The sequence below is a fragment of the Hypanus sabinus genome, chromosome 7 (genome assembly GCF_030144855.1).
Source record: "Hypanus sabinus isolate sHypSab1 chromosome 7, sHypSab1.hap1, whole genome shotgun sequence".
Classification (NCBI taxonomy): Eukaryota; Metazoa; Chordata; class Chondrichthyes; order Myliobatiformes; family Dasyatidae; genus Hypanus; species Hypanus sabinus.
In genome coordinates this window covers 180790048-180812417 of record NC_082712.1, presented here as the reverse complement: position 1 = coordinate 180812417, position 22370 = coordinate 180790048, and the positions used below count along the sequence as shown (strand labels likewise).

The 22370-nt window shown below is 46.8% G+C and overlaps 1 protein-coding gene across 1 annotated transcript in view; it reads right to left on the bottom strand.

The window, feature by feature from the left end:
- Nucleotides 1-21921, bottom strand: part of LOC132396461 (D(4) dopamine receptor-like) — a 33884-nt gene extending 11963 nt beyond the window's left edge. The window contains exons 1-3 of the mRNA XM_059974005.1: nt 21634-21921; nt 20589-20701; nt 2344-2888 (exon numbers count right to left, since the gene is read on the bottom strand). Coding sequence (XP_059829988.1) covers nt 2344-2888; nt 20589-20701; nt 21634-21873 — 898 coding nt within the window. The 5' untranslated portion in view covers nt 21874-21921. The remainder of the gene's footprint in view (nt 1-2343; nt 2889-20588; nt 20702-21633) is intronic.
- Nucleotides 21922-22370: the final 449 nt, after the last annotated feature.

Here is a 22370-nt window from a genome sequence, read left to right as displayed (position 1 = left end):
CAACTTGAATGCCAAGCGTCCAAACTTCCTTGACCAATTTCCCATACAGGTCCTTGTCAAATGCCTTGCTATAGTCCATTTAGACAACATTCACTGCCTTGCCATCATCAACGTTCCTGGTAACTTCCTTGAAAAACTCTTTAAGATTGGTTAACCTATCACGTATTAATTTTGAGTTATCCGCGAACTTTCTGATCAAACCTTGTGCATTTGAATCCTGCAGCTTCCATTCTGAAAAACAACTTTCAACCACCACACCTTACTTCCTCCCCCTGAGCCAATTTTGAATCCACAGAACTACTACCAGCTCACTCTGGATTCCATGGGACCTAACATTCCAGATCAGGCTACCATGCCAGATGTTGCCAGAGGTCTTGCTAAAGTCCAAGTACACAACTTCCACTGCACTACCTTCATCTACCCCTTTGGTTAACTCTTCAAAAAATTCTACATGATTTGGCAAACACACAAAAAGCCATGCTGAATCATAGCCTGACCCTCAGAATTCCCTCCAGTCAGAACAGTAATCTGCTTCTGGACACTTGATATCACACTGCTGAAGCCTCCCACTAGCCACTCATCCTTTTCCCTTCAGGCTCACTCAATTGATCAGGACCATAACATATCCTTTGCTATCACTACTTAGACCCAATAAAATTACGGTCACAGGAGCCAAAGTGCTCCCCAAGTGCCACTTCAGTTACTTGCCTTGCCATGCTCTCGAAGAAAGTCCAGTATTACACCCTGCCAAGTCACACCTTCTGTATGTTGACTAAGGGAACTTTCTTGTGCACATTTGACCATAATACCTTAAGGAGCAATATTAGACCATTTGGCCTATCAAGTCTGCTCTGCATTTGATCATGGCTTATTTGTTATCCCTCCACTCCATTCTCACCATGGACACCATGACTAATCATGAAACATTCCATCTGTGCTTTAAACGTAGTCAAAGACTTGGCCTATACAGCCAACTGTGGCAAGGAATTCTACTGATTCACTCCCCTAAGGCAAAAAAATTCCTCCTCGTCTCGATTCTAAAGGGACATCCTTATATTCTGAGGCCTCTGGTCCTAGACTTCCCCCACTATAGGAAACCTCCTCTCCAGGTCTACGCACATCCCAAAACTACATTCCATCTGATACTTTGTCCATTCTCCAAGACCTCCTGGAGATTCCCTGCTTACTCAACACTACCAGCCTCTCCACCTTTCTTCAAATCATCTGCAAACTTGGCCACAAGGGAGTGGACAGAAGGTGTAAAGTGAGGGATAAGGAGGCAGGAAGGGAGGGAGGGGGAGACGGGAGGGGAGGGAGGGATCGGGAAGTAGGAAGGAAGGGATGGGAAAATTGGGAGGGATAGGGAAATTGAGAGGGATGGATGGGGAGATGGGAAGGGAGGGGTGGGGGTGGGAATGAAGTTCCAGAACTCAGCTCTTGGGCTCCTGGCCATAAATGGGGGAGGGTCTTAAATTGGGACAGTTGGTGTCCTCAGGGTTGGGGGAGGAGATGGGGTTCCCAGGTGAAGAAGAGGGAACAGGGAGAAATACACCAAACAAGATTCAAAGCATTGAGTATAGGAGTTGGGATGTAATGTTAAAATTGTACAAGGCATTGGTAAGGCCAAATTTGGAGTATTGTGTACAGTTCTGGTCTCTGAATTATAGGAAAGATGTCAACAAAATAGATAGAGAGTACAGAGAAGATTTATTAGAATGTTATCTGGGTTTTAGCACCTAAGTTACAGAGAAAGGCTGAACAAGTTAGGTCTTTATTCTTTGGAGCGTAGAAGGTTGAGGGGGGACTTGATAGTATTTAAAATTATGAGGGGGATAGATAGAGTTGATGTGGATAGGCTTTTTCCATTGAGAGTAGGGGAGATTCAAACAAGAGGACATGAGTTGAGAGTTAGGGGGTAAAACTTTAGGGGTAACATGAGGGGGAATCTCTTTACTCAGAGAGTGGTAGCTGTGTGGAATGAGCTTCCAGTAGAAGTCGTAGAGGCAGGTTTGATATTGTCATTTAAAGTAAAATTGGATAGTTATATGGACAGGAAAGGAATTGAGGATTATGGGCTGAATGCAGGTCAGTGGGACTAGGTGAGAGTAAGCGTTCGGCATGGATGAAAAGAGCCGAGATGGCCTGTTTCTGTGCTGTAATTGTTATATGGTTATAAGTCAGCTGGGAGTGGGAGAAGGGCTGGTAGAGAAGGATGTTGATGGACCAAATGGTAGCTAAGGAGCTCTGCAAGACATTTGACCCTCTGCTGGCCACAGATGAAGGCAAAACAAACCCAGGATTGGGAGGTCAACCAGAGTGATGAGAAGGTTGGCAGAGACTCACCTACGACGATCAGCAGCACCTTCATGGCCTTGTGCTCTCTACCATTGATCTTGGCCCACTTCCTCTTGCTGGGACGTGGCTGTGCGTACTTCAGTTGCGAGGAGGTCAGGATAAGCTTGGGCCCCTCTGTCGGTTCAGAGGCTGGGTCCGGGAACAGATGCAGCTCTACACGAGGACTCTGCGTCAATGTGGGTGGACTGCGGGGCTCTGAGGAGCTCCCATCCATCTTCCTGAAGCCGTGCATGTGACGCCGGAGCCTGTGGCTTCGGCCTTGCTCCCACCGCCTGAGGCCTCGCAGTATCCCGCAGTACAGGAGCAGCATGGCGGGGCAGGGCAGGAGGAAGGAGCAGACCGAAGACCAGATGATGTAGCTGCTGCCTTCCAGCTGACACACACTGGCGTTGCGATCTGGGACATGGTTCAGACCAAAAGCAATGGGAGAGGCCACGGCAAAAGCCAGGATCCAGGTCATGGAGATGAGGACCACCTGACGTACATCAACGTGTTTCCTGTTGTAGTTCAGGGGAATCGAAATGGCAATAAACCTAGACAATACAAAACACACGGGTCCTCGTTACTGACCAGGGACCTCAGTCAGGACATTGCTACAACCTCCCCGCATTCGGGGAAAGTGTATCTCCTGGCCTTCATCCCTTGCAGATACTTAAAAGAGGGAGGATCAGAGGTGAGGTGAGCTCCACCCCACATGGGCTTCTTGCAGACTCACATACCCAGCATCTTCCCCCACCACACCCACCCCCTATGATTCCAGTTCATCTATCACACTCCACTGCCAGAATGTCGAGGGAGTGGTTTTGAGGAAGCGCCACAGAGTGGGAGGGGCGGTACTCAGGGACTGAGAGTCTGTGTATAAACACTAGTGACCAAGGACAGGGTGAAGAAGTGTGTGAACCGGCCTGTGAACTGCTTGTTCAGAGGCTGTAAGTCAAGTGCAGAAGATGGAAATAATATGGTTGGATCCCCATTGGTCAGAATGGATACTATAGGTCGAATATCCTGTTGCCAATACTTTATGATTCTAAAGTTCTTCATCTGGGTATCATGGCATGGGATCTTCCGCTGCCAACTCTCAATTAATGAACACATTTAATAAGATTGCCGATGAAACGTAGGTGGTGATGTAGAGGGTGAAGGTTCATAAGCCCATCTCCCCTATTGGGGCATAGGCAGTCAATGGCAGCTCGCCAAAGTTCTCTGTCCTAAGCTAGTTTTTCATGTTATCCCCAAGTGTTGCCATCTCCTTGGTTTCAGCTCCTTCCTCTCCCAGGAATGAGGTCTTTGGATCATCTGTTGGCATTTCTATTGCTCTGGGCTTTTACTGGATGGGATCGCTACCCCATGCTTAACCCTCTTCCATCTGCAGCTGGGCTTGGGACAGTTCATGGCAGAGTTAGAGGGTGAAGATAGTTAACAAGATTTATGAAGGACCTTGGTCAGCAGGGAAAGTGGGCCAAGCATCGCGAATGGAGTTTAGATCAGATGAAATGTTGCATTTTAGGAAAATGAACCAGGGTAGGACTTTCTAAGTGAAATGTACGGCCTTTGGAAGTGTTGAACAGATGGAATCAGAAGTACAGGTTCTGAGTACAGAAGTTGGCTCGATGAGCCAGATGGCCTAAATCTGCTCCTATGTCTTATGGTCTTATGGTTATACTGTAGTTGTACAGGGTGTTGGTGAGACCACACTTGGAGTCTTCCTACCCTGCTGACATTAGACTGGACAGAGTGCAGAGGAGATTTATGAGGATGCTGTTGGGACTCACGGGACTGAGTTATGGAGAAAGGTTAAGCAGGTTTGGACCTTTTTTATTGGAACATCGATAATGAATGAATCTTATGAAGGTGTATTAAATCATGAGGGGCATATATAGCATGAATGCACAGTCTTTATCCCAGGCTTATGGCGTTAAGATCTAGCAGATAGAGGTGTAAGGGGAAAAGGGAGAACTTTAATAAGGACGAGAGTCAATTTTGTTACCTTGAGGGATGCCAGAGGAAGTGATTGAGGCAGGTACAAGAGAAAATCTGCAGATGCTGGAAATCCAAGCAACACACAAAATGCCGGAGGAACTCAGCAGGGCAGGCAGCATACTGCTGAGTTTCTCCAGCAGTTTGTGTGTGAGGCAGGTACATTGATGACATTTAACATCAGATACCTGGGGACACCACCACTAGGAAATCCCCCTCCAAGTCACTCTCCATCCTGATCTGACTGGGAAACATATCACTGTTCCTTCATTGTTGCTGGGTCAAAATCATGGAATGATTTTTCTTCCTGATAGCTTCATATTTCCCCTTACTTCCAATCCCCTTACAACTTGAGCTGTCTCTCCTCGACACCCACAATCCCATTCAGGAATGCAAGTAGGAGGTACCTGTATGGGCTGGGGCTCCACACCCTCCACTCCTAGCCATTGTCCACCATCTCGATATGCCACGGCGAGCTGACTTTCCAGCTAGAAGTCCCCTTACGAGGGAGTTCTTCTCATGCACCTGGGGGATTTGGGGTGGAAGCTGCTGCATAGAGCGGTGCCCTGCAATGAGTTCTTTAGTTTGTACACGGATCTCCCAGCTGTATGTCACTTCTGCAGGCTGGAGGAGACCGTGTACTGCATGTACATGGAGAGTGTAAGGCCTCAGCCCCTTTCTGCGTATCTGCATGGGCTGCTCCTCACCTTCTGGTTGCATTTTAGCCCCATATTTATATACAGTTATCCAGTAAGGAGGAGGCATGGAGGGATGAAGATGTCGTTGTCTACTGAAATGGCTGAAATTGTTGCCAAAAGAGGACACAGTTTTAAGATGCTGGGGAGCAGGTACAGAGGAGATGTCAGGGGTAAGTTTTTACTCAGAGAGTGATGAGTGTGTGGAATGGGCTGCCGGCAACGGTGGTGGAGGCGGATACGATAGGGTCTTTTAAGAGACTTTTAGTTAGGTACATGGAGCTTAGAAAAATAGACGGCTATGGGTAAGCCTAGTAATTTCTAAGGTAGGGACATGTTTAGCACAACTTTGTGGGCCAAAGGGTCTGTATTGTTTTCTATAGGTTTTCTATGTTTCTAACTTGTTCCTGGAGCTGGTGAAGTCAGCCATCTGTGGGTCCTGCAAATGAGTGGCAGGAGGACCTGCCCGGGTAGACTGTCTAGCTATGTTTAGGGGGTATGTTCATGCCTGAGTAAATATTGAGAAGGAACAGGTGCTGTCCACAGTGACCACAGAGGCATTTCGGGACCCTTGGGCTCCGCGGGGGGTTTGTGCCATCACTGACAGAGATGGAAACTTTTTAGTTAAATGTGCATTGTCTATTTGTAATGTAGTAATTGTGTTAGTTACTGGTTTGTATATATTGTAGCACTGAATTTGTAATAAAGATATTTTGTATATAAAAGAAACCTGTTACCGACACTCACCCGATACCGACACTCACCCGATACTGACACTCACCCGATACCGACACTCACCCGTTACCGACACTCACCTGTTACCGACACTCACCCGATACCGACACTCACCCGTTACCGACACTCACCTGTTACCGACACTCACCCGATACCGACGCTCACCCGATATCGACACTCACCCGTTACCGACACTCACCCGTTACCGACACTCACCCGATACCGACACTCACCCGTTACCGACACTCACCTGTTACCGACACTCACCCTTTACCGACACTCACCCTTTACCGACACTCACCCGTTACCGACACTCACCCGTTACCGACACTCACCTGTTACCGACACTCATCCGATACCGACACTCACCCGATACCGACGCTCACCCGTTACCGACACTCACCCGACACCGACACTCACCCGTTACCGACACTCACCCGATACCGACACTCATCCGTTACCGACACTCACCTGTTACCGACACTCACCTGTTACCGACACTCACCCGTTACCGACACTCACCCGTTACCGACACTCACCCGATACCGACACTCACCCGATACCGACACTCACCCGATACCGACACTCACCCTTTACCGACACTCACCCGTTACCGACACTCACCCGATACCGACGCTCACCTGATACCGACCCTCACCCGTTACCGACACTCACCCGATACCGACGCTCACCTGATACCGACCCTCACCCGATACCGACACTCACCTGATACCGACCCTCACCCGATACCGACACTCACCCTTTACCGACACTCACCCGATACCGACGCTCACCCGATACCGACGCTCACCCGATACCGACACTCACCCGATACCGACACTCACCCGTTACCGACGCTCACCCGATACTGATGCACCCGTTACCGACGCTCACCCGATACCGACACTCACCCGTTACCGACACTCACCTGTTACCGACACTCACCCTTTACCGACACTCACCCGTTACCGACACTCACCCGATACCGACACTCACCCTTTACCGACACTCACCCGTTACCGACGCTCACCCGTTACCGACGCTCACCCGTTACCGACGCTCACCCGATACCGACGCTCACCCGTTACCGACACTCATCCGTTACCGGCACTCACCCGATACCGACACTCACCCGATAACTCATCCGTTACCGACACTCACCTGTTACCGACACTCACCCGATACCGACACTCATCCGTTACCGACACTCACCCGTTACCGTCACTCACCCGTTACCGACGCTCACCCGTTACCGACACTCACCCGTTACCGACACTCACCCGTTACCGACACTCACCCGATACCGACGCTCACCCGATACCGACACTCACCCGTTACCGTCACTCACCCGTTACCGTCACTCACCCGTTACCGACACTCACCCGATACCGACACTCACCCGTTACCGTCACTCACCCGTTACCGACGCTCACCCGATACCGACACTCACCCGATACCGACACTCACCCGATACCGACACTCACCCGATACCGACACTCACCCGTTACCGACACTCACCCGATACCGACACTCACCCTTTACCGACACTCACCCGATACCGACACTCACCCGATACCGACGCTCACCCGATATCGACACTCACCCGATACCGACACTCACCCGATAGCGACACTCACCTGTTACCGACACTCACCCGATACCGACGCTCATCCGATACCGACGCTCACCCGATACCGACACTCACCCGATACCGACACTCACCCGATACCGACGCTCACCCGATACCGACACTCACCCGATACCGACGCTCACCCGATACCGACGCTCACCCGTTACCGACGCTCCCCCGATACCGACACTCACCCGATACCGACACTCACCCGATACCGACACTCACCCGATACCGACACTCACCCGTTACCGACACTCACCTGTTACCGACACTCACCCGATACCGACGCTCACCCGATACCGACGCTCACCCGTTACCGACGCTCACCCGTTACCGACACTCACCCGATACCGACACTCACCCGATACCGACACTCACCTGTTACCGACACTCACCCGATACCGACACTCACCCGATACCGACACTCACCCGTTACCGACGCTCACCCGATACCGACGCTCACCCGATACCGACGCTCACCCGTTACCGACGCTCACCTGTTACCGACACTCACCCGATACCGACACTCACCCGTTACCGACACTCACCCGTTACCGACGCTCACCCGATACCGACGCTCACCCGATACCGACGCTCACCCGATACCGACGCTCACCCGTTACCGACGCTCACCTGTTACCGACACTCACCCGATACCGACACTCACCCGATACCGACACTCACCCGTTACCGACACTCACCCGATACCGACGCTCACCCGTTACCGACGCTCACCTGTTACCGACACTCACCCGATACCGACACTCACCCGATACCGACACTCACCCGTTACCGACACTCACCCGATACCGACACTCACCCGATACCGACGCTCACCCGTTACCGACGCTCACCTGTTACCGACACTCACCCGATACCGACACTCACCCGTTACCGACACTCACCTGTTACCGGCACCCAGCTGTTACCGATACCCACCTGTTACCGGCACCCAGCTGTTACCGACACCCACCTGATACCAATATTCTCCTGTTACAAATACTCACCTGTTACCTCCAGGGCAGTAATCTCTGGATTGCTGCCTGTGCCATGTGCCAATGAGGATAAGAATAGCGTAGGATGATTTGGCAGGTGAATGTGTGTTTGAGGAACTGTTGCAGGGTGCAGGAGTTCAGATTTATGAATCTTTGGGATCTCTTCTGGGGATGGTACAACCTGTACAAAGGGGTGGGTTACATCTGAACTGGGGGGGGGGGGAACGGGACCATATCCTTGCGGAAAAGTTGGCTGCAGTTGATTGGGTGGGTTTAAACTGATTTGGCAGGGGGATTGCAAACCAGAGTGATCATGCTGAAGATGAGGTAGTTTGTTTACAGACAGTGGCAGTGTGTAGTGAGACACCTAGCAAGGAGAGGTTGATGATAGGGCAAAATTGCAGTCAACAGGATGAGTTGCAATGTTAAAGGCAGACAAAATCAAAAGGGTGAATATAGGACTGAAGGTGTTATATTTTTGAATGTGCACAGCATACGGGATAAGGTCAATGAATTCATAGCCGAGTTACAGATTGCCAGGTACAATGTTGTAGGCATCACTGAATCATGACTGAAAGAAGATGATGGCTGGGAGCTTAATGTCCAAGGATACACATTGTATTGAAAGGACAGACAGGAGGGCAGAAGGGGTGGTGTGGCTCTGTTGGTAAAAATTGAAATCAAATCATTAGAAAGAGGTGACGTAGGGTCGGAAGGTGTTGAATCATTGTGGTTAGAGCTAAGGAATTGCAAGAGTAAAAAGACCCTGATCAGAGTTATATACAGACACTCTAATTGTAGTAAAGATATGGTCTTCAACTTACAATGGGAGATAGAAAATAAATGTGAGAAAATCATGTTACAATAGTCATGGAGGATTTCTATATGCAGGTAGATTGGGAAAATATTGTTAGAAACATAGAAAACCTACAGCACAATACAGGCCGCCGACCCACAAAGCAGACCGAACATGTCCTTACCTCAGAAATTACCCAGGGTTACCCATAGCCCTCTATTTTTCTAAGCTCCATGTACCTGTCCAGGAGTCTCTTAAAAGACCCTATCGTATCCACCTCCACCACTGTTGCTGGCAGCCCATTCACCACTCTACGTAAAAAATGTATCCCTGACATCTCCTCTGTACCTACTCCCCAGCACTTTAAAACTGTGCCCTCTGTGGCAGCCATTTTAGCCCTGGGAAAAAGCCTCTGACTATCCACATGATCAATGCCTCTCATCATTTTATACACCTCTATCAGGTCACCTCTCATCCTCTGCCATTCCAAGGAGAAAAGGCTGAGTTCACTCAACCTATTCTCATAAGGCGTGCTCCCCAATCTGGGCAACATCCTTGTAAATCTCCTCTGCACCCTTTCCATGGTTTCCACATCCTTCCTGTAGTGAGGCGACCAGAACAGAGCACAGTACTCCAAGTGGGGTCTGACCAGGGTCCTATATAGCTGCAACATTACCTCTCGGCTCCTAAACTCAATCCAGGCAACATCCTTGTAAATCTCCTCTGCACCCTTTCCATGGTTTCCACATCCTTCCTGTAGTGAGGCGACCAGAACTGAGCACAGTACTCCAAGTGGGGTCCGACCAGGGTCCTATATTGCTGCAACATTACCTCTCGGTTGCTGCAGGATTCCAAAAGGGGAAATTTCTTGAATACCTGTGAGATGGCTTTTTAGAGCAGCTTATGATTGAGCCTGTTAGAGAATCAGCCATTCTGGATTGGGTGTTGTGTAATTAACCAGAAATGATTAGAGGGCTTAAGGTAAAAGGACACTTGGAAGTAAGTGATCATAATATGATCAATTTCACACTGGAATTTGAGAAGGAGCTAAAGTCAGATGTATCAGTATTATAAATTACAGAGGCATGAGAAAGGAGTTGGCCAGAATTGATTGGAAAAGAACTCTGGCAGGGATGATGGCAGAGAAACAATGGCTGGAATTTCTGGAAGCAATTTGGAAGGCACAGGATATATACATCCCAAAGAGGAAGAAGTGTTCTAAAGGCAAGATGACACAACCGTGGCTAACAAAGGGAGTCAAAGCCAACATAAAAGGAAATTATCGGCCGGTTAGCCTGAGCTCAATGGTTGGGAAGATGTTGGAGTCCTTTGTTAAGGATGTGGTTTTGGGGTTCTTGGAGGTGTCTGATAAGGCCAATGTGCCAAAAACATTTTTTATGATTCAATCTACTTGTGACACCACTTTCAATGAATTATGGAGCTGTGTTCCAAGATCCCTTTGTTCTACCATATTCCTCAGTGCCCTAACATTCACTGTGTAAGACCTACCCTGGCTGATACCTCTGAAGTGCAACACCTGGCACTTGTCTGCATTAAATTCCATTGCCCATTTCTCAGCCCTGTGGAAGTTGGAGGCAAAGTTGATGAAATCAACAAGCTTGGCATGGGCACAGGAAGCAGCACCAATGCATTCATCGATGTAATGTAGGAAGTGGATGGAACTTGTCCTCACTCTTAATAATTTCTCCTTTGGCTCCTTCCACTTCTTTCAAACAAAAGGTGTAGCCATGGGCACTTGCATGGGTACCAGCTATGCCTGCCTTTTTGTTGGATACATGGCAGTCTATGTTCCAAGCTGATGCTTGTGTCCGTCCCCCACTTTTCTTATGCTATATCGACAACTTCTTTGCCAGTCCTCTATACCATCCAAAGTCCACCAACCTTGATATCATCTGGAAAATTACTAACACACCCATTTACATTTTCATCCAAGTTATTTAACAAGTTAACAAATTTCATGATACATGCCAGTGATAATAAAACTGATTCTGATTCTGATTTATATACATCACAAACAGAAGGGGTCCTAGCACAGATCCCTGCAGAACACTGCAGTCCACTGAGTCGTGGCTGAAAGAAGGCCATGGTTGGGAGCTTAACATCAAAGGATATACTTTGTATTGAAAGGACAGGCAGGAAGGGATAGGCAGTGGTGTGGCTCTGTTGGTAAGAGATAGAATAATATATTTAGAAAGAGGTGACATAGGGTGAGAGAATGTTGATTCTATGTGGGAGGAGTTAAGAAACTGTAAGGGTAAAAAAAACCATTATGGGAATCATATATAGGCCCCCAAACAGTAGCCAAGATGTGGCGTTGAGATTGTAAAGGGAGCTGGAAAAGGCATGTAATTGGGATAATGTCACAATTGTAATGGGGGACTTCAATATACAAGGGGATTGGGAAAATCAGGTTGGTGTTAAATTGCAAGAGAGGGAATTTGTTGAATGCCTACAAGGTGGATTTTTAGAGCAGCTTGTGCTTGAGCCTACCTGGAAAAAGATTATCTTAGATTGGGTATTGAGTAATAACCCAGATCTTATTAGGGAGCTTAATATAAAGGAACATATAGGAGGCAGTTATCATAATATGATTGAATTCATACTGCAACTTGAGAGAGAAGCAAAAGTCAAATGTATCAGTATCCCAATAAAATAAAGTGAATTACAGAAGCACCAGAGAGGAGCTTGCCCAGGTGGACTGGAGAGGTTACTGGCGGAGATGATGGTAGAGCAGAAATGGCTGAAGTTTCTGGGAATAGTTTGCAAGGCACAGGATAATATGTCTCACAGAAGAAGTCATTCTCAAAAGGCAGTGGTAGGCAACTGTGCCTGACAAGGGAAGTTAATGACTTCATAAAAGCCAAGGAAAGGGCATAAGGTAGCAATAGTGAGTGGGAAGTTGAGTGACACACAAGATGCTGGAAATCCAAACAGCGCACACAAAACGCTGGAGGAACTCAGCAGGCCGGGCAGCATCTATGGAAAAGAGTACAGTCAATATTTCGGGCTGAGACCCTTCTGCAGGACTGGAGAGAAGAAGATGAGGAGTCAGTTAGAAGGTGGGGTGAGGGGAGGGAGAAACACAAGGTGACAGGTGAAACCGGGAGAGGGAGGGGTGAAGTAAAGAGCTGGGAAGTTGATTGGTGAAAGAGATACGGGGCTGGAGAAAGGGCAGTCTAATAGGAGAGAACAGAAGGCCATGGAAGAAAGAAAAAGAGGGAGGAGCACCAGAGGGAGGCGATGGGCAGGCAGGGAGATAGGTGAGAGAGGGAAAAGGTGATGGGGGGAATGGAGAATAGAGAAGGGGGGCATTATGGGAAGTTCAAGAAATTGATGTTGATGCCATCAGGTTGGATGCTACCATAAGATGTTGCTCCTCCAACATGAGTGTGGTCTCTTCATGACAGTAGAGGATGCCATGGATAGACAGGTCAGAATGGGAATGGGAAGTGAAATTGAAATGGGTGCACACTGGGAGATCCCACTTCTTCTGGCGGACGGAGCATAGGTGCTTGGTGAAGTGGTCTCACAATCTGCATCAGGTCTCACTGATACACAAGAGGCCACCTCGGGAGCACTATAGATGACCCCAACAGACTCACAGGTGGAGTATCACCTCATCTGGAAGGACTGTTTGGGGCCCTGAATGGTGGTGAGAGAGAAGATCCTGGGTAGAGATCATAAAGAGCACCAAATTTCTTGGTGTTCACCTGGCGGAGAATCTCACCTGGTCCCTCAACACCAGCTCCATAGCAAAGAAAGCCCAGCAGCGTCTCTACTTTCTGTGAAGTCTGAGGAAAGTCCATCTCCCACCGCCCATCCTCATCACATTCTACAAAGGTTGTATTGAGAGCATCCTGAGCAGCTGCATCACTGCCTAGTTTGAAAATTGCACCATCTTGGATCACAAGACTCTGCAGCGGATAGTGAGGTCAGCTGAGAAGATCATCGGGGTCTCTCTTCCTGCCATTACGGACATTTACACTACACGCTGCATCCGCAAAGCAAACAGCATTATGAAGGACCCCACGCACCCCTCATACAATCTCTTCTCCCTCCCACCGTCTGGGAAAAGGCACCTTAGCACTCAGGCTCTCACGACCAGACTATGTAACAGTTTCTTCTCCCAAGCTATCAGACTCCTCAATACCCAGAGTCTGGACTGACGCCAACTTACTGCACCTATTGTCTTGTTTATTATTTATTGTAATGCCTGCACTGTTTTGTGCACTTTATGCAGTTCTGGGTAGGTCTGTAGTCTGGTGTAGTTTTATTTTGTGTTGTTTTTTTACGTAGTTCAGCCTAGTTTTTACACTGAGTCATGTAACACCATGGTCCTGAAAAACGTTGTCTCATTTTTACTGTGTACTGTACTAGCAGTTATGGTCGAAATGACAAGAAAAACTGACTTGACTTGATTTGACTTGAAGATGTAAGGGCAGGTGTAGCAGAACAAGTGCTACAAGATCCTATAAGAAGGGAAAAGATTAAATATAAAGACAAACTAGCCAATAATGTAAAGCAGCATTCTAAAAGTTTTGGTTATATAAAGAGTAAAAGGGAGGTGAGAGTTGAAAATGGACCACTGGAAAATGAGGCTAGTTAGGTAATCATGGGGGACAAAGAAATGACAGATGAACTTAATGGGTACTTTGTATCTGTCTTCACTGTGGAAGACATTAGCTGTGTACCAGTGGTCCATGAGTGTCAGGGAGAAGAAGTGAGTGCCATTGCTACTAAAAAGGACAAAAAAACCCTGGACAAACTAAAAGGTCTTAAGGTGAATAAGTCACCTGGACCAGATGGACCACATCCCACAGTCCTGAGAGAGGTTGCTGAAGAGATAACGGATGCATTGGTCATGATCTTTCAGGAATCACTAGATTCTGGCATGATCTCAGAGGAATGGTAGATTGCAAATGCCATTCCACACTTAAAGAAGGAAGGAAGGCAAAAGAAAGGAAATTACAGGCCAGTTAGTCTAACCTGTGGTTGGGAGAGTGTTGGAGTCCATTATTAAGGATGAGGTTTTGGTGTACTTGGAGACTAATGATAAAATAAGTCAAAGTCAGCATGATTTCTGTAAAGGGAAATCTTGCCTGACAAATCTGTTAGAGTTCTTAGTTGAAGTAACAAGCAGGGTGGACAAAGGAGAGGCAGTGGATGGCATTTAGTTAGCTTTTCAGAAGGCATTAGTGCCACACATGAGTCTGCTTAACAAGATAAAATCCCAAGGCATTACAGGGCAAAGGTACTGGCATATATAGATGAATGCTAACAGGCAGGAGGCAGCTAGTGGGGATAAAAGGGCCTTTTCTGGTTGGTTGCCAGTGACTAGTGGTTTTCCACAGGGGTCAGTATTTGAACCCCTATTTTTCACATTGTTTGTCAATGTTTAGATAGTGGAATTGATGGCTTTGAGGCAAAGTTTGTGGATGATACAAAGATGGGTGCAGGGTTAGGTAGTGCTGAGGAAGCAATGTGATTGCAACTGGACTTAGACAAATTGGAAGAATGGGCAAAAAAGTGGAAATGGGAATCTATGGAAATTGGGAAATGTATGATAATGCATTTTGTTAAATGGAACAACAGTGCAGACTATTATCTAAATGGGGAGAGGGTTCTAACATCAGAGGTGCAGAGGGACTTAGGAGTCCTCGTGCAAGACTCCCAGAAGGTTAGTTTATAGGTTGAGTCTGTTGTAAAGAAGGCAAATGCAATGTTGGCATTTATTTCAAGGGGAATAGAACATGAAAGCAAAGAGATAATGCTGAGAATTTATAAGACACCAGTCAGGCCGCAATTAGAATATTGACAACAGTTTAGGGCCCCATATCTCAGAAAGGATGTGTTGTCATTGGATAGAGTCCAGAGAACATTCATCAGGTTGATTCCAGGAATGAAGGGGTTAACAATGAGAAGTGTTTGGCAGCTTTGGGCCTGTACTCACTGGAATTTAGAAGAATGCAGTGAGATCTCATTGAAACCTACTGAAAGTTGAAAGGCCTAGATAGGGTGGATGTGGAGAGGATGTTTCCTATGGTGGGGGTATCCAGAACTAGAGGGCATAGATCAATCTTGAGGGGTGACCTTTCAGAACAGAAGTAAGAAGGAATTTTCTTAGCCAGAGAATAGTGAATCTGTGGAATGCTCTGCCACGGATTGTGATGGAGGCCGAGTCTATGGGTATATTTAAAGTGGAAGTCAATAGTTTCTTGATCAGTCAGGGTATCAAAGGGTATCATGAGAAGGCAGGTGTATGGGATCCAAGATCAGTCATGATTTAATGGTAGAGATGATGAGCTGAATGGCCTAATTCTTATCCTATGTCTTATGGTCTTAACGCCACTAATTACAAATTTGCCACCCCAAATCCCACAGACTGTCGGGTGGCCAATAACCTCATTAATGTGGTCCTACCTTCTTTATTCCTCAGTTTTCCCTATATAGCAGTGGTTCCCAACCTTTTCTATGCCCCACACCTCTAGGAAATGTTTGATTAATGTTCACACCCCCTCCAAAAGTAATGTCACATTTGAAGATGAAGAAGTCTAATTTCTAATTTTTGAACCACAAATTGAACCACATCCAATACTGCAGGTGAACAAATTGAACTTAAAAAAATAAGCTTTTAATTCAGTGCATAAAATGCAAATATAAACTGAGCAATTAGATTCTAATTTATTTAGAAAAAAATTGTAAACAGTAAAATCAATCCCAATTGTGAACATAAAATTCAATGACTTCTTTGCTCCTGCTTCTCATTCATGATTTTGTCAAAACGTGGAACTTTCTTGCTGACTGTGATCCGCAGGTCTGTCTGTGGATTCAGGTGATTCCTAGATTTTGTCTTGATTGACAAAAAAGAACTGAATCCAGATTCACACAAGTATGTTGTTGCAAATGGAGTGAGGACACGGAGTGCTTTTCCACCAAGTCTTGGGAACATATCCAGTGCTGCACACCAAAACTCCTCCAAAGTCTTGCTTTCAAATTGCATTTCAAGAGCTCGATTTGTCCACAAATCAATAAGATCTTCCTTCAGCTGTTCATCATCTGACATTTTCTCCAAATTATAGGAATATGGATTCATGATCCATTCTTCTGAAATCTTCAGGTCTCCAGCAGCAAAATATCCATCAAACGATTCTGACAGCATTTCCAAATGAACCACAATTTCTTCACACACAGTAGCAGTTATGGATCCAGCATCATCAACCATCTCTTCTAGTGAAGGAAAATTTGAGAGACTGCCTCTTTCCATCCTTCGACACCAAAGGCATAACTTTTCTTTGAAGGCTTTCAACTTCTCACAAGCCTTCAATGTGTTTATCCCTTTTCTTTGAAGAGAAACACTCAGGTCATTCATATGAGTGAAAATGTCAGCTAAGTAAGCCAGCGTTTGGGCGAATTCCTGTGATTCCATTGCCCCAACCAGATCACATTCACACTCCTCCAGAACAACTTTGATTTCTTCCCGCAGTTCAAAGAAGCAGGTTAAAGCTTGTCCTCGTGCTAACCAACGGACAAAGTGTGGAAAAGCAAAACTGAATGCTCACTTCTCAGATCCTCACAAAATGATTTGAAAATGCGATGGTTCAAAGCACGCCCCCTGATCTCACACAAGTATCAACGACTTTCTTCAAATTTGGAGGCAATGTTTTTGATGCTAAATCATGCCAATGAAGAAAACAATGGGTAACTTGCAAGTCTGGAATCTCCTTTTTCATCAATGCAGAAAAGCCAGATTTATTTCCAAGCAATACAGGTGCCCCATCAGTGCACACAGAACCAATGACTTTGAAATCTAAATCATGTTTGGGAAAGACATCTTTCACCAGCTGCACCACATCCTTTGCAGTTGTGTTTGTTTTCAGATCTTTACAAAACAGGAAATGTTCCTTCACAGCACCATCATTGACATACCTCACTAATGTGATGAGTTGACTACGAATGGAGATATCAGTTGACTCATCCAACTGAATAGAGATTTTAACAGGACTAGCTCTGACATCTGAGATGACTTGGTCCAAAATATCTTCACTCTAATCACTGATTCGGTTGTGAATGACATTATTTGAAAGGTGCACCTGTTCAAATTTTTTCTTGCTTCTTTGCCCAGGATAATTGTTGCCATTTCCGGTGCACATGGCTTGATGAGATCTTCCCCACTTGTATGGGGCTTCTTGGATTTGGCCACTTTATATGCCACTTGATATGAAGCAAGAAGTAGTGGTTTTTCAACAGAAATGAAACCTAATTTTGAAAGAGTTCCTTGTGAATCAAAACAAGCTCTTTTGATTTTCAATGACCCAACATCATGTCCTTCAACATCAGCTCCACCATGCTTGTTCTTGAAGTGCTCTTGAAGCTTGGATGGCTTCAGATTTGAGTTGGAAAACACAACGCTACAAAGAATGCACTGGGGTTTTGCAAGCCATCATTTCCTGTTGTGCAAGTGAAACCAAAGCACACATAGTCATCATTCCATTTCCTTCTTTCTGACATGATGAAGGATTAATGAAAGGAAAAATATGAGCTAATATGAGGAAAAACTATCTGACTAAGTCAGGGATGACCACCTTACTCAACCAGATACGCCTATAGCAAAGTATCACAAGAAATACCCTTTTGAATATTATATTATGATATTATCTGCGGTTAAGCCGAGATAAATCGTCAGGTGGAAATGCTACGGGGATGCAACGTGAATTATTAGGCTACTCTGTACTGAATTTACACACCTATTTCCAATGATACTGGAGATATGAACTCCCATCACGATTCAAAATCCTCGGTGCTAACCATGATACCTCCTCAACTAACACAATTCAAAATTATTAACGATTCAAGAAAAAAACCTTTTAAGAGAAAAAAACCTTTGAAATTCAAAAACTTCTTCAATGCATTGAGACAAATATGAATGAATGACTTCAGCTGCTTTTTATCAAAATGTGGCTTTTTAAAATTTTATAATTGAATAATTTACCTACTGTCTGCGGGTTTGGTTTTAACGTGAAATCATTACTTGATGGTTGATTCGGGATATATAAAGATTTTGGCATTATGAGATGATTTTTAACTCTGAGATGTAACCTTCTAGCTAACAATGATGAGACTCCTCGACTCTGAGGTGTAACTTCCCAGGTAACACTAATGAGAATCCTCAACGCTGCCTCGGGCAGCGGGAGACTGGAGTGAGTTTACGTCGCTCGACGGGCAGCGGGAGACTGGAGTGAGTTTACGTCTCTCTGGACTCGGGCAGCGGGAGACTGGAGTGTGCTTGGGACAAACATTACTACCACTTCTCAAGGCACACTGGCAGCTGGCTGAGTGATGACTCGAGACTCGTCACTCAAGGACACAAGCCACTCTTTGTCGCACCCCCTGAAATTCCATCTCGCACCCCAGGTTGGGAACCCCTGCTATATAGCCTCATGAGACTAACTCTGCAGTCTGATCTGACTGAGCACTGCCATAACATTTTCCCTGGCAGGTAACACCATGCCTCCTCCTTTAATCCATCCAGTCTATCACATCCAGAAGTACAGAAACCCAGAGTATAGAGCTGCCAGTCCTGCCACTCCTGCAACCAAGTAGCACTAAGGGCTACAATATCCTGCAACCAAGTAGCACTAAGGGCTACAATATCCTGCAACCAAGTAGCACTAAGGGCTACAATGTCATAATTCTATGTGCTGATCCATGCCCTAACTTAATCCGCCTTTCCTACAATACTCCTTGCATTGAAAGATACACAGCTCAGAGCATTAGTCTCACCATGTTCAACCTTTTGATTCCTGACTTTGTATGTCAGTTTAACAAAATCTTCCTCTACTGTCTGTTGTATCACTCTGGTTTCCTTCCCAGTACATCCACCTGCTCCCCCTCCCCACACCTCTGCTAGAAACACCTGTTACCAGCACTCACCTGTTACCAACACACCTGATACCAACACTCACCTGTTATTGACACACGTGATACTAACACACACCTGTTACCAACACTCACCTGTTATCCACACACCTGATACTAACACTCACCTGTTACCAACACACCTGATACCAACACCCACCTGTTATCGACACATCTGATACTAACACTCAGCTGTTACCGACACACCTGATACCAACACTCACCTGTTATCGACACACCTGATAGTAACACTCACCTGTTACCGACACACCTGATACTAACACTCACCTGATACCAACACACCTGATACCAACACTCACCTGATACCAACACTCACCTGATACCAACACTCACCTATTACTGACATACCTGTTACCAACACACCTGATGCCAACACTCACCTGTTACCAACACACTGGATACCGACATTCACCTGTTACCAACACATCTGATACCAACACTCACCTGTTACCAACACACTGAATACCAACATTCACCTGTTACCAACACATCTGATACCAACACTCACCTGATGCCAACACTCATTTAACACTTATTTAAGAATAAGGGGTAGGCCATTTAGAACAGAGTTGAGGAAAAACTTTATCACCCAGAGAGTTGTGGATCTATGGAATGCTCTGCCTCAGAAGGCAGTGGAGGCCAATTCTCTGGATGCTTTCAAGAAAAAGTTAGATAGAGCTCTTAAAAATAGTGGAGTCAAGGGATATGGGGAGAAGGTAGGAATGGGGTACTGATTGTGGATGATCAGCCATGATCACAGTGAATGGCGGTGCTGGCTCAAAGGGCCGAAGGGCCTACTCCTGCACCTATTGTCTATTGTCGATCATCTATTAACACTCACCTGTTACCAACACACCTGATACCAACACTCACCTGATACCAACACTCACCTGATACCAACACTCACACTCACTTGATACCAACACTCACCTGTTGTCAACATTCACCTGATACCAACACTCACCTGTTGTCAACATTCACCTGATACCAACACTCACCTGTTGTCAACATTCACCTGATACCAACACTCACCTGATACCAACACTCACCTGTTGTCAACATTCACCTGATACCAACACTCACCTGATACCAACACTCACCTGTTGTCAACATTCACCTGATACCAACACTCACCTGTTGTCAACATTCACCTGATACCAACACTCACCTGATACCAACACTCACCTGTTGTCAACATTCACCTGATACCAACACTCATCTGATACCAACACCAACCTGATAGCACCAGTCACCTTCTACTAACACTCAAATACACCAACACTTACTTGATACCAACATAGACTCATAGAACACTACAGCACAGAAATTGGTCCTTTGGCTCATCTACTCTGTGCCAAACCATTGATCTGCCTCGTCCCATCAACCTTCAGCTGGACCATAGTCACTCAGCTGTTACCAGTACTCACCTTTTCACAGTCACTCACCTGTCCACACTGATGGCGCACAGGTTGAAAATAGAGGCGGTGCACAACATGACATCCATGGTCATGAGGTAATCACAGAGACCAGTCCCCAGGGTCCAAAGTCCACCCTGAAACTAAACAGAGTGATCAATTGGTCTATTACACTGGCACAACTGTCTCACCTCACTCCCCACTCCGACAAACATAGCACCCATTAGTTCAGATACAGTCATGGACTTCCCATCAGTGAACAGCACGTGCTGCAGGAAGAGGTTCGGGAGCTGGATATGGCTTGCAAAATGCTGGCTACCCATTAAATCAACAGCATGTTCATTCACTGATAACCACGGCCATTCCACACACAGTCTGAGACCATCCATCAGTTTCCCTATGATAGATCACCCCCATGTCCCATTGAAGATCTCCCCATGACCCATTATAAATCACTCCTGTGTCCCATTTTAGATCTCCTCGTGACCCATTATAGATAACCCCTGTGTCCTGTTATAGATCATGGGTTCTAGTGGTTGAGGTGGGGAGGGGAGGTGAGGTTGTGTAAGGGGTTGAGTACTGGGGAATTGGGTGACAGAGAGTGAAGGTGAGGTTTGATGTGGGGTAAGTATTGGGGATGCGGTGAGTGAGAGTTGATGGGTGGGAATGTTGATGTAGGGAGGGGCAGATGAGGGGTTGGGGGTTGTGTACTGGGGGCTGGGGTGAGCGAGAGCATTGATGAGGGAGGAGTGAATGAGGCTGGGTGAGATTAGGTAGGATGAGTTCTGGATTTTGGGGCAGTGGTGTTGAGATGTGGGTGGATTTTGAAGGGCGTTCTGGTGGGTTGAGGAGGTGAGTGACGGTTGATGGAGAGGTGGCGCTTTGTAACGAAGAGGTTCCAGTGGGGTGTGGGGTTTGAGGGGAAGTCTCGGTGTTGAGGTGGATTCAGGCCTGATGAGGGGTGATGTGAAGGTGGTGGAGAGGTTAGGGATTAAGTGGGGTGAGAGATTGGGGTGAAATTGTGTGGTTGGGTGGAGAGACGGGGAAGGGGGCTATTACAGGCGAAAGCACTCACCTCTTGGAAAACATAGAGCGGGAGGACGAGGAGTGCGAGTAGTAAGTCGGAGACGGCCAGGCTAGCGATGAAGATGTTGGTGGCGGTCCGGAGCAGAGGCTCGGTGCACACGCTCAGGCAGACCAGCAGATTCCCGGCCAGGATCAACAGGATCAGCAGCGTCCCGAAGACCAGCGCCGGGATGTGGTGACCTGGTAGGGGCGGATCGGACGCCGTCTCCCCGTTGCTTAAGTTGTTCATAGTCCGCCTGTGGGAATCGGGGAACCCGAGATCAGTGTCAGAGTCTCGGGAAATATTTCCAGGTCCCGGATCAATCTTCAATTCTCGAGATTATTTTCGGGATCTCAAGGTCAGTCCTAAATCCTCAGGTGCAGTTGCATAAAGCCCGGGCATCCCAGACTCAGGTTCCTGGGAATCACTGCGGGTTCAATCCCAGGTTCCAGAGAATTGCCTCGGGATTCTGCGATCAGTCCCAGAACCCTGGGACACCAGATATTTTCTAGGATTTGCGGGGGACAACTCGGGAAATGTGGGAAGGGATCCGGGATGCAATGCCCGTCGCAGTGTCCCGGGACGCCGGTACTAGTCCCTGGCGTGCTGTCCAAACGCGTCTGAGGGAGCTCCCGGGAGCCGCGCCGGCCGACCCGCTCAATGTTCGTGGGAACTTGTTGTGCCTCGTTCCAGCACTGAAACTCCCACGGCTCCTCATTGGTTACAAAGTCCAGACAGCAGAAATC